The sequence below is a fragment of the Anser cygnoides genome, chromosome 24 (assembly GCF_040182565.1).
Source record: "Anser cygnoides isolate HZ-2024a breed goose chromosome 24, Taihu_goose_T2T_genome, whole genome shotgun sequence".
NCBI classification, from domain to species: domain Eukaryota; kingdom Metazoa; phylum Chordata; class Aves; order Anseriformes; family Anatidae; genus Anser; species Anser cygnoides.
In genome coordinates this window covers 6,883,871-6,897,994 of record NC_089896.1, presented here as the reverse complement: position 1 = coordinate 6,897,994, position 14,124 = coordinate 6,883,871, and the positions used below count along the sequence as shown (strand labels likewise).

The 14,124-nt window shown below is 65.3% G+C and overlaps 1 protein-coding gene across 26 annotated transcripts in view; it reads right to left on the bottom strand.

Annotated features, from left to right (window-relative positions):
- The window catches only part of MACF1 (microtubule actin crosslinking factor 1), a 142,871-nt gene that overhangs the window by 112,556 nt on the left and 16,191 nt on the right, over window positions 1-14,124 (bottom strand). The window contains exon 1 of one of the 26 annotated variants that reach the window (XM_066982412.1): window positions 2,191-2,603. The exons of 24 other annotated variants lie outside the window; for them this stretch is intronic. In XM_066982412.1, coding sequence (XP_066838513.1) covers window positions 2,191-2,293 — 103 coding nt within the window. In that variant the 5' untranslated portion in view covers window positions 2,294-2,603. Of the gene's footprint in view, window positions 1-2,190; window positions 2,604-14,124 lie in introns of those variants that run through there. One more of the 26 variants, XM_066982417.1, reaches the window with a different exon arrangement.

Sequence of the window (14,124 nt, the reverse complement as noted above, 5' to 3'; positions counted from 1 at the left end):
ACCACGGCACCGCCGCCCCGTGCAGGTATTTCCCCCCGTTTGCCCGCGGCAGCCCCGTCCTGGCAGCCCCGTCCTGGCAGCTCGCCTGTCCGCACAGCTCCCGACGTGCCCGGCCGGTGCTGCCGCTCCCCCGCCTCGCCTCCTCACTGCATCCCTGCGCGCCCGTCGGGTGCCATCGCCGTCTGCTGCCTCCCCGCCCGGGCCGTGCCAAAGCCCCGTCCCAGCCCGGGCAGGGCAGGGCAGAGGGGTCCAGCATGGGAGGAAGGTGAGGGCCTGTGGGGCCTTCCACGTCCTGCACGGGCTCCTCAGATTGTGCTCAAATAAAGCCTGGGAATGCTTTATTTACTCAGCTCCCAGCTTTCTGCCCCGCTTGCTGCTCCCTGCTAAAGCCGGGGGGCACAGGACACACCAGATCGCGTCCTGTGCTGGATGAGCTCGCAGAGGTCCTGAGGACAGCTCTACATCACAGCATTAAATCACCCACCCAGGTGTGGGGTGAAGGAGCTTTTTGTTCCATACCAGTGTTTAGAAACAAACTTGAAAGTTTCGAAGCAAATCGCTTTCGCTTCAAACTCCTTCAAGGCAAAAAAAAAAAGAAAGGGAATGCACTTTTTTTTGTTTTTCTTTTAACGTGGTACTTTCAAGATGGGGAATATGCAGAAAACCTGTCTGGCTCGGGAACATGAGGTATTTAAAATGTGCTGGCTGCCAACTCGAGAGCTGACATAATCCATCATGACAGCAGAGCTAATTGGACAGGATCTACAGAGCCTTTCGAAAGCGGGAGCGGAGACAGCACGTGACTCAGCCCGGAGGAACGCAGCAGATACCTGCGGTGGAAAACCAGCCAGCACCATCCAGCACCCGGATATTTAACGAGGCCGACACCCGAGCAGCGGTGACGCAGCGGAGAGCCGAGGCCGCCCGCGGCTGCACGGCGCAGCCGGCCGAGCACGCAGCGGTTACGTGCGCGCCGAAAGCTGCCGCAGGACGAGCCCCGTCCTCCGGGATGTCGGGAGAGGTTGAGGCAGGGCCTGCAGGGCCTGCGGGGCGGGTGCCACCTCACCCTGCCGAGAGAGGGGTGAGGAAGGAAAGTGCGGATCGAGGGGTTTCGCTGCTCCCGACACCTGCGCCCGTGCTTGCCAAAGGGACGGGGTTTTGTCCTGCAAAGCAGCGGGGTCAGCGCATTACGGGGGGACGAGGGGCCAGGAGGGGATGGCAGCTCCGCAAAGGGGCCAGAAGATCCTGAGACAGAACAGAGGCGAGCACAGCGCTCACCTCACTGCCCGAGGTGGCCCTGGCACCAAGACGAAGCAGACGGCGGCAGCGCTGGGTGGGTAACAGGGCACGCTGCTGCCCCGCAGCCCGCTTGTGCAACTCGGCTGCGCTCGGGGAGGCCTCAACAGATCTGTCCTGGCAGCGCTGGGGGAGGAAGGAAGGATCGCCTGCCACCAGTCTTATCTGGGGAAAAGGCCCAGCAGATCCCTGCCAGCTGCCCAGGCTCATCCGTCCTGCTCCTGCACATGGGAAAAGCGAAAGGAGAGGGGAACCTGGCCCTGCGCTGGGGCACGGGGGGAGCCAGACAAACAAACGGATCCCAGGAGGGAGACGTCAGGACGGAGAAGGCGCTGGTTAGTCCTTGTCCGGCCCTGAAGCTACGGCCTGCCCCGTAACGAACCCTCGCGGTCCTCGTGATGCGGTCACACACAATCCCTATTTTGGGAAACTGAGGCAGGGTCACTCCAGCTGCTCCGCGAGCCGCTGCCAAGGCCCGAGCAGCTCCAGGCGGCGTCTCGGCCACGGCCCTCGCTGCCGCTGCGGGTTCCTACGGGTTTCTGTGGGTTTCTGCGGGTAAGCGACATGCTGTTGTCGCTGCGAGCGGTCGCGGTGACGTTGGCCCGAGAAGAGGACGGTCTGGCGGCACAACCAGCACCACGTGTGCTGGGCTCGCGCCGAGACAAAAAGCAGCCTCATCCCCAGCGAGGCCCCTGCACCGAGATCCTCCCCCCCGGGGCCCGGCAGCCCCCCCAGCGCTTACACCGGGAGGGGAAACACCAAGTTTAGGCACCGCTAACCCTGCCCTCCCCGGGGCCTCCTCCCTCCTCCCGGCAGCCACGTCCGTCCGTCCGTCCCTCCCGCGCCGGGCCCCGACCCTGCCCCACGCCAGCCATCTTAGCGCCTGTCCCCTACCTGCCCCGCTCCGGCTCCTCCAGTACAGGACGCCGGCGATGCCCAGGACGTGGCTGAGGATGAAAGCGGCGGGCGGCAGATAGGAGCTCTCCGAAAGCGGCATCGTCCCCTACTCCCTGCCCGCTGGCCTCCGTCCCGTCGCCGCACGCCTGTCCCCAAACTTCTTGCTCCAGAGGCGGCTGTGGCGTGAGCTCGGCATCGCCAGCGGGGAACGAGGGGAGGCAGAGCCGCTGCCGGCACACGCTGCAAAACTTCCTGCCCGCGCCGCGCCGGCACCTCCGCTCCAGCTGGCCGCGGCCCCGGAGCTGGCAAGGCGCGGGGACGGCCAGCGCCGGCCCGCGGAGATTTTGGAGCTCAGGGTGGGGGTAGAGGAGAAAGCGAGCGGCAGGCCGACACGAACATCTTTCCTGTGTGTTCACGCGGTCAAACTTCGCCCCCCCCTCCCCTCCTCCTTCCAAGGGGAGAGACGTCATCTCCTGAATTTCCATTCCCAGCCCCGCTGGAAGGCCGGCTGCGGCTCCGCGGAGCAGGGGGCTCTCCGTGGGACGGCCACACCGAAACACCCGGCCCCAAACATGGGGCTGGGAGACCCGGGGCTCGCGGGTGGCGTTCGGGCGGCGCGCCGGCAGCTCGGGGCACCCAGCCGCACGCCGACAGTGCCAGCACGTCCCCAGGGAGCACCAGTCTGGCCGTAGGAAATCCTCTCCCCAGCAGCAAAGGTGAAAGCGAACGAAGCCAGATTTAGGCTTTGTGTGTTTCTTCACTGTTACTGGAAGTTTAACAAAAGCTCGTCGGCTTTTCCCACTCCTCGAGCCATTTCTCGTTACAGAGGGAGCAGGGCAAAAGGCCTGGAAACGCACTGCAACAGCATGGCAACGCTTCCTTTTTTTTTTTTAGGAGAAATTAATTTCCGGGACTCCTCTGCAGCCGATGGGCCAGCGGCAGGAAGGGCTTTTTGCATGTCTAAGGGGAAACGCCAGCAGAAGGCTCTCTAAAGACAAAGGTTTCCCCCACGCCTCCTGAGGCTGAGGCCCCCAGCTGCTGCAGGGCTGGTGTCGGCGGTGCCACAGCTCCTGCTTAAACTGGGGGGTGACCGAGAGGCCCCTGCCCAGGCTCTCCCCCACCCGCAGGCTCACCCCGCTCCCTGTCCCTCCCCGCACCCTGTTATTCTTGCAGCCAGCATTCGGGCGAGTCCCCGGGGGCCACCAGCGCTGCACGGTGACACTTTCCAGTGTGACGGGGCTAACTAACGGTCCCGTAGGGCCGCACCGCCTGCACAGGCGTTGTTCTGGTGGTTTCACCCCCAGAGCCGCACGCCCTGCTGCCACACAGCCGTTACGGCCCGGCCCCTCGGCGCTGCGACCGCGCTGAGCGGGCGGGGGGGCCCCGGCCCAAGGCTCGGTTTCGCTCTCGGAGCTCCTCGTGCACCAGCCCCCAGTGGTTTGCCTCGCTTCTTGGGCGGCTGGAGAGTTACTCAGAATTTAACGCCGGGTTTCTGCCTTCGCCGCGGCTTCCAAGAAGCACCGAGCTAAGAGCAGCTCGCCCCGCTGAAGGCTCCTTGCAGCGGAGGGGGAAAGCCCCGCTTCCGATGCACGACAGCCGCGCCCCGGAAAGCTGCGAAACCGCAGCCTGGCTCAGGCATCAGCTGGGGCAGGAGCCTGGCGATGGGTTTGTGCAGGGCCAGCACCGCCCCAGCTGCACCAGACCCCGAAACCCCAGCACGTTGGGGGCACCCTACGAGCACCCAGCGGGGCCACAGCTCCCGCTCTGCCCAGGCACCCGCAGACATTTTTGGCGCATGTACACACCCAGAGCCGCTCCCCCAGCCACACAGCCACAAGCACGGCCAGGCCCACGGAGAAAAACGTCACGAGTAAATTGTGATAGACCCAAACACGCGGCTTTGCTAAAACCGAGCCCACCGCAGGCTCTCCACTGCCCCGGGGAAATCTCAGCCGCGGCCGTGGACATCCTGCACCAGGTACCTGCAGCTCCCCGTGGCCACGCGGGCTAATAAGAGGGGCAAAGGGGGAATAAAGAGGATTACCCCAGGGCTCAGCGCTGTGGCAACGTGTTTTCCACAGCTCTGGCCCTGCCCGACTTAAAAACATTCCAGCATAGCTTTCGTCTAAAGCAATCTGCTTTCTGTTAAGGCCGGGGAAGCGCTGCAGGAGCCGTGAGCTGCCCGGCACCGCTCGCCTGCAGCGGCCGTTCCCGGCGGCGCGAGGCCACCATAAATAGCAAGCAGCAGGCACGGGGCAGCTCGCGCCCTGCGAGGCCGGCGTCTGCTGCTGCTGCTGCTGGTGGCAGGGCCGTGACGTGTCCGAGGCTCGCGGGGAAAGGCCCTGAGGCAGGAGCTGGTTTTCCCCTTCCTCCTCGCCCCATCCGCGGGGTCGCACCCTGCCCCTCTCCAAGCGCCCCACAACACGCACCGAGCGCTTCCAGCTGCTGCAACCCCACACACCCCCCTCAAGCAGGGGATGCAGCTGGACGAGCCCTCTGGCAAATAAAGCTATTCAAATTTATGTGTTTTGTTTTAGGAAGACAGAGGTTAGGGGGGCGCTTCCGCAGACACCAGCAGACCTGCAGCTATAACAGCACCAGCACAGGGACCTGCTGGGAGCGCAGGGGCAGGCGGAGGGGACGCGGGAGGGGGTGGCTGCTGGGGGAGCAGCACTTTGGGGGAGCAGCAAGTGGCAGCTCCCATGGCCAGGGACAAGGCCACACAAAGAGAAGCCAACACCAGAGCTCGGCCATGCCCGGGGGGAGCTGTGCCCTGGGACCCCCCCAGCACCAGGACCCGGGGGCACCATCAGCCCCGCGGCCGGCTGAGGACAGAATCGCGCTTCATTCCACTCAATTTAATGCCCGTTTCCCCCTTTTCCTTTTAATGCTTCTTTTAATGGCCTGTTCTTGGCACGAGCAATCCCTTGAAGCTATTTCTTGCTGCGGCAGGAAACCGATAGCGGCTGTAATTCACCCGGCTGCAGGGGGTGGGAGATGCGGGGAGCAGGCGGCTGCTGCGATGGTTTTGGGGCAGACCGGGGGGGGCTCGGGGGGCCCCAGAAGCCCCCAGCAGGCACCGCACCCTGCGCTCAGCTGGGGGCAGCGGCACGAGGCCACCCCCAGCCATGGAAACGGCTCTGCACACACAAAACACCCGCGGCTAATTTTAGTTCCTTGCAAGGCGGCTCTTCCAGTTACGACTGTCGCCTCGGCCCGAAAAGGAAACGGGCGGGGAGAGCGCGCATCTCCCGGCCCCAGGAATCCGGGACGGGGGGGGGGGGGCGTGCCCCGCGCTCCCCACCCCAAAGACACCCCCGTGCTTCAGGGGGGTGCCCGTGCCTCATCCCACACAGCCCCACGCGTTATTCCCCTTTCACTCCCCCGAGCACCACGCAGCCTGGCTCTGCCCCGCAGCGGCGCGCCGGATCCCACAGCTACTGGCTTTCCTCCCGCGCTCCCATCCCAGACATCTGCAAAGCATCGCCAGGAGTCTAAAAATAAGATGACCCCCGCCCCGTTTGAACATAAAAACGTCTTCACGGGGATGCTGCGAGGCGGGTCCCATCCTGCCCCCCAGGGGGGCACAGACCTGCCCAAATTCTGAGCCCAGAGAGGGACGAAACCACCCCACGCACCCCGTCCCCCATCCCCACGGCCGTGTCCTGGCCGCGGCAGGGCCCGGAGCTGAGTCACGGCTGGCTCAGGGCAGAGGCATCACGCAGGGGGCCGAGCCCCCCCTCGCCGTGCGCCTCCCCGGTGAGTAATGCTGCGCCGCGGCGGCTGCCGGCTCCGGCATCTCCTTATATGACTGGGGAAGTCGCCGGGCAGCGGCACCTCCGCGTCCCGCGCCGCTCGGGGCTCCGCACCCCGGCACCAGGGCGGGCGATGCCGTAGGGATGCTCCTCCGTCCCCCGGGCGCTGCAGCCTCCCGGGAGGCAGCGGAGGCCAGGCTGCCTCCGGCCAGGGGTGCGCGTCCAGCGGCGTGTCCCAGCCTCAGGGAGGTGGCAGCCAGGTGGCACTGTGGAAACGCCGAAGTGCTCGGCTCCGACAGCAACGAGACCAGAGCTGGCCCAAAAGCTGCTGGCACTGGGCATGGGAAGCACCCAGGGCCCCACAGGGCAGGGGGGCAGCACCCCGCTGAGCCCCTCCCAGGGCCCCAAAGGTTCACGTCAGCTTGCCCGCACCCCAGGGAGCCATCAGCCCTTTGTGGTGCTCCCGACCAGCCAAGCCCACAAAAATCCCCTCCATCTCCTACAGCAAGCAACGCTGGACAGGACAGGGGCTGCAGGCTCAACAGGGAGCTCTGGGAACCTGCCAGGAAGGTGGCGACAATGCTGCGTGGGTTTTCCAAAGGGGTTTCTGTGCTCTGAACAGGGAGGCGAAGGGGTGCACGGCCTGTGGGGTCAGCCCACGGCAGGCAGAGGATGGAGGGGCCGGCTGATGGTGGTGCTGAGCACGCCCAAACGCATGACCCTGGTACAAGACCCACGCTTCCTGCTGTGCTTCCTCTGTGATGCTTTTTCCTTTCCGGTGTTTTTTTCCTGTTTTCTGGGAGTTCCAAGAACAAATCTTGGTCATTTACAGCAGCAACTTGAAATTGGAAAGGAGCAAAAAAAACCCTCTGAGATCCAGGAGTTCTGGATCAGGGATCCCAAGGCGAATCACAGCTGGGCCCTCCTGGCACGGCCTGCTCCAAGGCAGCCGCGAGGAGCACGGGGGCGCAGCTCCGGCCTTGCCGAGGCACCAACCGAGCAAAGCCCAGGAGGAGCCGCTGCGCCCAAACCACACCAGTGCATCACATCTCCTCTCACACCCGAGAAACTCCAAAATATATCTGCTGAGCTCTGCACGGCTGCACCCCTCCGCTCCCAGCACCGCAGCGGGTGGGAGCAAACGCTGCTCAGAGCAGGCTCAGCCAGGCTCCACGTCTCCCCACGCCACGGGCAGCTTCTCCCGGAGGGCAGCCAGACCCACGGCTTCACGCCATCAGCGCGGCCGTCCTTGGAAAGGGCGGCGAACACGGGCGCACCAGGCAGGCAGCCCAGCGAGACGCGGTGCTGGCCGCTGTGCGCAGGGCGCGTGCTCGCGGCGAGCTCCGGCCGGGCGCACCCGCGGCGGCAAGCACAGGCAGGGCCCCGGCGGGCGCGGGGCTCGCTCCACCCTGCCCTCGGCGCCGGAGCCCTGGGAGAGGGAAGCCAGAACAAAGATGATGTTTCTTCTGATCTGGGCCGTGAAAAACAAGGCGGAACGGGCAGGTGGCAGCTCCCGGCGCTGCCCAGCGCGGCCTCGCGGGACCGGCTCCTCCCCGGCGCTGCCTCCGCTTTGAACGCTGCTCCCGCTGCAGGTGAATCACCGGCTCCGGCCTGTGCGGGCAAAGCCTCCGGTTCCCCAAACGTGCCGGGCGGCAGCGGGAGCATTCCCCGTGCTAAGCGTTTCCTTCGTGCTTTCATCACCCGGGAGCCCTCACGTGGCACCCGGCTGAGCCGGGAGGGACGGGGATGAGCCTGCGCCGTCCCCTGAGCCGAACTCGGGGCTGCAAAAGGTCTCAGAGGACGGGACTGGAAAACTTCCCTGGCAGCAACGCTTCTGTTAAGAGCCAACCCCACAAGTCCTGGTGGGCCTCAAGCAAGGGTTTTTTGTCCTGGGAGAGCTGCCCGTGCAGGGACCGAGGCTTCAGGTGCCCCGCCGTCACCTCCTGTCACTGCACGGCCCTCCAAGGGAGCTGCAGAGCCGCGAGCTGGGCTGGACCCACGGATAACGGGAAGCCCGGCTCGGCCCAGGGCTGCTCAGCACCAGCCCTAGACTGAGGCCTCCAACCTGCAGCCGCACAGAGAGGGCATCCCGAGTGAATGTTTAACCACAACCACCTCTGCAGAGGGGCCCCGCTGGACGCGGCACGGCTGCGATAAGGGAGCCGCACCGGGAAGCCTCCGGCCCCGCCACGCTGTCGGCAGCAAAATCTGAGCTCCAAGGAACTCGGAAAAGGAAGTGCCGGTGATAACAACGGAGATGTTCCCCTTTCCAGCAGACGTCTGGGCACCAAAATAGTAATTACATCGCAAAAAAGACTTCCCTTCCCAACACAGACCTGCCTGTGCTGATGGGCCCTGTGACTGCCGCTGCTCCGGTCTGGGGGTGCTGAGCCAGGACCGGGAGCAGCGGAGAGGTGGGCACGGGCTGCAGGGGGGACGGCCCCGACACTGCCCCTGCGAGCAGGGGGTGGGAGGGCAGAGAGAAGCTGGAAGCAAACATTATGGCTGCTGGCTCTCATTCTGCAAAGCAAACAGCGGAGCTGAGCTGCCACCTGCTCACGGCTTAATCATTCCCCAGGAGCAAGGCTCGCCGTTAACCCTTGGGCTGGCACCTCCAGCCCGGGGCCTCAAGGGACTGAAACACCTCGGGAGGAGAGCGTTTGTTTCCCTTTGCATCTGCAGCGAGCCCGTCCCAGCGGGGCGGGCAGGAGAGCTGCTCCCGGCCTCCTGCAGCTCCTAAACCAGAGCAGGAACAAGAGCAGCCGGCGTCCCCAGAGGCACCGGCACAGAACCCCAGCCTCCTTTTCTTGGTGAAACTCACTTTTTGGTGACCCAGATTCTGCAGCTTTCCACGGGGCCATTAGCTGCCAGCACTGCACCCTCCCCTCCAGCAGCCCCCCGTGACACAAGAGCCCCTCTCCAGCAGCAGGGTGCCTGACACGGACCTCAGGAGGTCCCCTCCGGCAAGGCCACCGGCTGCACAAGCTGGACGCATGCAATGCAGCATCCCATGGTGCTAGGATGGACCTCTGGAACCCCTCAAATGCTGCTTCCCAGCCCTCCCCGTGGCAGGAAACCAGGAACGTCACGCAGCATAGGTGCTGAGGGTGATCTCACCGCTCCTCTCCCCGTGCTAACAGCCTCCATCCACCCGCCGCCTGCCAGCATTCCCAGATTACCGCCGAGGCCGTCGGCCTGCTGCTGACGCAGCGGTTCAGGCACTGTCTCATCGCTTCCCACTTCTGAGAAGCCTCCCCGGGTTTGTCACCCCTGCGAGGGTGCTGGCAGGGAGCCGCGCTGGGCTTGCTCATCAAACAGTGCCGGGAACCTCGCGGCCGCTCACCCAGGCAGGCAGCGGGGGAGCACCAAGCCTGGTGCACCAGCAGCACGGCAGTGGCACAGGGTGGGAGGGAGCCAGGCCTACTGCTGGGCGAAGCAAGGGGACGGGGAGACCGCTGCCGGGGGCTTTCTCCAGGCGGGGGGCACGAAGCAGCCCCGGGGTCCCGCCAGCACCACGGCCCCACTGCTCTGCCCCGCGTTCAGCTGCAGCCGTGGCTCGCCCGCACGCCCACGGGCCGCACGCTTCCACGCTTTCCCAGGGGCTTGTGCTGACACGGCGAGGTGGCTCCGTTCCCGGGACGGGGGAGGACGAGGAAGCCGATGCCATCTCCGGGTCCCTCCCTAGCCCTGCGGCCACGGGGACAGCACACCTCCGCGGAGCCGCCGTCCGCGCGCTGGGTAAACACCGGCTCGGTGCTTCCCAGCACGCCCCGCTATCCGTGGGGTGCGACACGGGGACCGAACCCACAGCACGGGGCCGAGGCCGTGGGGGCAGCGAGCAGCCTGGGCCGGGGCCGCATCCTGCACCCGCTCCTGGAGGAACCCCCCCGCTGAAGCCCCAGCCCCGCTCCTCGCCCCTGCGGGACGCACGAGGCACGGCTCAGGGCTGGATGCGGTGCCCAGGACAGACAGACAGCCCCCGGCGGGACGGACAAACCCCGGCAGGACGCAGCGAGCCCCAGCCGCCGGCTCAGGGCCGCTCAAGGCCAAGCTCTGCGCTTCCCACAGCAGCTTAGGAAGCAGGAAAGCCAGCGGGGGGAGAGGCCGCCTGAATCAAAACCCCTTTTCTGCCGGCTTAACAAAAGGCCTGGTGTCTCCGCAAACAGGCTTGTTATTCTAACGCGAACCGAAGGCTTCTTGGCAGCAGGGGAAATACGAAAACGTTGGGCTAGCGGGAACTATCCGCGCTTTGTGCTGGGTGCGGGGGCCCGCGGCGCGTTTACACAGCGCTCCACGCAGCAGCCGGGCCCTGCGGGGCCGCCCCCAGCCCCACACCGATCCCCGTTTGCCCGCGAGCGGTGCTGCAAGGTGGGGAACGGGGGGAACCTGCACCAACCGTGCACCGCGAAGCCGCCCCACGCACAGGGCTTGACCGGCACCGGGGCACAAATAGGAACTACGGCAGCTCGTGGGACACGAGGTGTGCAAAGCCCCGTCTTAAAATTGAGGTCAAAGAGAGCCAAGCGGCGGATTCGCTCCTTTTCGTCTATAAATAGAGGGCAGGCAGACAACCTTGATCTCATCAGCTCTCCCAACTACACGGCGTGGAACAGGATTAGCGCCGGCAGGGAGGCGGCGGGTGGGAGCGCGGCGCTGTGCCCGTACCTCCGGCGGAGCCACGGGGGGGTCCCAGCACCCGGGGTGCTGAGGATGGGACCAGGACACGCAGAGCTCCCACCCCGCAGCCAGGGCAGCCCCATCCTGCATCCTTCCTGGCCACCCCGTGGCTGTCACAGGACGTTGTGACAGAGGAAGGAGGAACATTGGAGGCAGAGGAAGGCCAACGACCCCGGAGTGCCCCAGGAGAGAGCAGCAGGACCAGTCACGGCCGCGCTCCGGCACTGGAGCCCTGCTCCTGCCGTGCGCGGCACCTGAGCACCCGGCCGGGGCTGGACGCGGCCATGCCACAGAACTGGTTTCAGCTCCAGCTGGTGCAGGCAGCCCCGTAACGAACCAGGCCTTGAAGTGCAGCCGCAGAGAGGAATTTGGGATTAGAAGAACAGGGGGAGGCAGGGGCCCGGGACCTCCGTTCCCTAGAGACCTGCTCTCTCCCACGGAGAAATTTAATCCCCACTAAAAACCGAATGAAATAATCCAGTTCCTAGCGTTCCTCTGCCTGCTTTGTTAAAGCACCAGCACGGCACCAGGCATCAGAGATGGCTGCTGGATCCCACCAGCTCAGCCCAAGCCCTTAAGATGCTCTTAAGAGGGCTCAGCTGGACCTTCCAGGAGCAAAAAGCCATCTCTGGCTCCGCTGGATGTGCTGGGAGCACTACAGAGCCCCAGGGCCCAGCTCCCAGGACTGTCCCCACTGTCACCAGGGCCCGTGGCCGCCTGCCAGCCCGGCAGGGGACGCGCATGAGCACTCCCTGCGCACCCACACCACTCGCACCCTGGATTTCATCCCTGCTCTGACAAACACCCCGAATGCCATCGCCACCCGGACACTTCACCCCTTGTCCCCGCTCGGCAGGGACATCCCCAGCGCAGGGAACTGAAACCCGCTCGGGCCCCCGCCCGCGGTGCCGAGGGCAGATGGTGGCCCCGGCGCCCTTATCACCCCCGGCCACCTTGGGCGGCCCCAGAGCGGGGAAACCATCACGTGAGGGGACGAAGGCAAACGGCAACGCGCGGGGACAACCGTGGGCACCACGCCGGCACCAGGGCAGGGCTCGGCTCGTGCCGCCTGCTCCAATACCCTGCGCCTCCCTCCTGCCAGCAGGGCCGCCTCCTTACGTCTACAAATCCCTGGTTCTTATGGCAGAAACCCACCAGGTCAGCCTGGGCCTCTGCCCCCCAGCAGAAGGGTCCCAGACGACCCCTCACCAGTCAGTCCAGGAGCAGCAGAAGGGACGGATTCCCCCTCTCCTGCACTCCAAAAGCTTGCAGGGGGCTCATTCCTACACCCCATGCCTCACCCACCATGCTACTGCTGTGTTTGCACGCAGCTGGGACAGGCAGAACCCCTCAGGGCCATTGCCACGGCCGTGCGGCACACAACCAGGGGTGTCACCACTACAAAGGCAGCCAGCGGAGCTGGGAACGCGTCCGGGGGTTTAGGAGCTCAGCAGCAGAAGCAGCACCGCTATTTTGTGGGTACTCTGCTAAACACAGCAGGAGCGTCCCCCGCAGCCCCTGCTCCCAGCACGCCAAGTCCCGCACAGTGCAGGGCCTCCAGCTCCAACTGGGCACCTGCAGGCAGCTCCAGCAGCCGCACAGACCGAAGGGCACGAGAAGGTTTCTGCCGGAGAGCTGCTCCCTTCCAGGCAGGTGAGAGAGCACCAAGAGCAGCTCCGGCTGGACTGCAGCCCCCAGACCCAGCACTGCCATCACCGGGTCCCTCGGCTGCTGGCAGGAGCAGCCCTGCAGGCACGGGTCACACACACGCCGGTACGGGAAGGAGCAGAGGTCCACTCGAGGATGCCCTGCCACGGGGAAAATCTGAGCTCGGTTCCCCTGGGGAAAGCGCGTGCCAACGGCAAGGTCAGATGAAGCAGGGAGATTAGCCCGAGCGCGCGGAGAAGGCCAAGAAGATGCTGGATTTTATCTGGCTGCCAAGTAAACAACAAACTTCTGAGAAAGCGAAACCAGCCGTCGTCATGCCACGGATAAAATTAACCCAGCAATAAATTTGTAATCAAATGGGTTTCCTGAGCCGAGCCCAAGGCTCTCATCACCTTGGGGCCGTGACCGCCTGCTGCCCAGGGAAACCCAAGCCAGGAAGCTCTGAGGCCAGGCGGGGTGACCCACTTTATCTCATCCGCTCCCCAAAATGACCCCGGCTCGAGAGCACGAAGCGCAGCCGAGGAGAAGCCCGTTTCCCTTCCACCCAGGGCCGAGCCCCGGGGGCAGCCCCCAGCAGCATCCTTTGTCCCCGGTCCAGGGGAAGGGGGGCAGCACCGCACGGTCCCCACGGGGGGGGACGGGACGCCCTCCAAGGCCCCCCCCCTGGGCCGTGGCACGGCTGCTGGCACTCTGCCGGGGGTCAGGGCACTGCACTTGCACACCCAGCATTTACATATGAAACGGCCCCAGCTCCAATATCCGCTGCTGCCTGCACCTCCCTGGGGAGCTGAATAGAGATGGGGGGAGGCAGGGGCTAAGAATCCTCTCCGGCAATAAAACCTTGCTTTCCACCAGCTTTGTCCAAGCCCGCAGCTCGAGGGGAGCCCGCCTGCGGCTGCTTTCGGAGCCGAGGAGCACACTCGGCCGCAGCCAGCGCCAAGGCATCGCAGCGACGGGCACGCCGCAGCCATCTCCACACCAGCAGAGCCGAGCCCTAACCGCACCCGGCGTCTGCACAAAGGCGGGCGCCTCGTCCATGCTCGGGGAAGCGCTCAGCCAGCGCCAGGGGCTGCCTGTGCCACTCGGAGCCTCCTCGCCCCCCGAGCACCCTGACGCCCCCCCCGCCCCTGCGCACAAAGGGGCTCTCTCCCCTCTCCCAGCTCCTGAATTAAAAGCTGCAGAGGGCTGCGGTAGGTGTGGTTGGTGAGAGAAAGCGAGCCGGCATCGCCCCGGAGAGCCCAGCAGACGCTGGTGAGATGCAGGCAGGGCTTTGGGCAGCACCTGGATAGGGACGAGCTGCCCCATCAGCTCCAGCAGCCTCGCAGTGACTATTAACGGTGTCATCTCGGCTGCTCGGCACGCAGCGCTCGCAGACAGGAGGGAAAGTCGCAGAGCTGCAGCTGGAGACAGGGCACAAAACCTCCACAGCCCCAGACCGAGGGCGGGAGCTCGCTGACACCGGGGCTGCCTCATGGGGACACCGCGGGCACCCAAAGCACGGAGCAGATTCTGGCCAGCCATGTCCTCCCCTCCATCGCAGCCAAGCCCAGACCCCGAGCAAAAGCCAACCCAGAATTAAGCCAGCAGCGAGGGGCAGACCGCGGGCGGTGGGTAAAGGGAGCACCCGAGGGGATGAGGCTGCTCCAGCACTGAAGACACGGGGACAAACGTGGCCAGGGGCCGGAGCCAGCCGCCTCCCCGGCACGGCGCACAGCGACACCAGCTCCTTTTACATTGATTCCCCGTGCCAGCTGCAGCAAGGCTCACGAAAAATGTATGACGGACACTGCGCCAGCGTAAGAAAGTGAATTATATTACTCCCGGACACGAT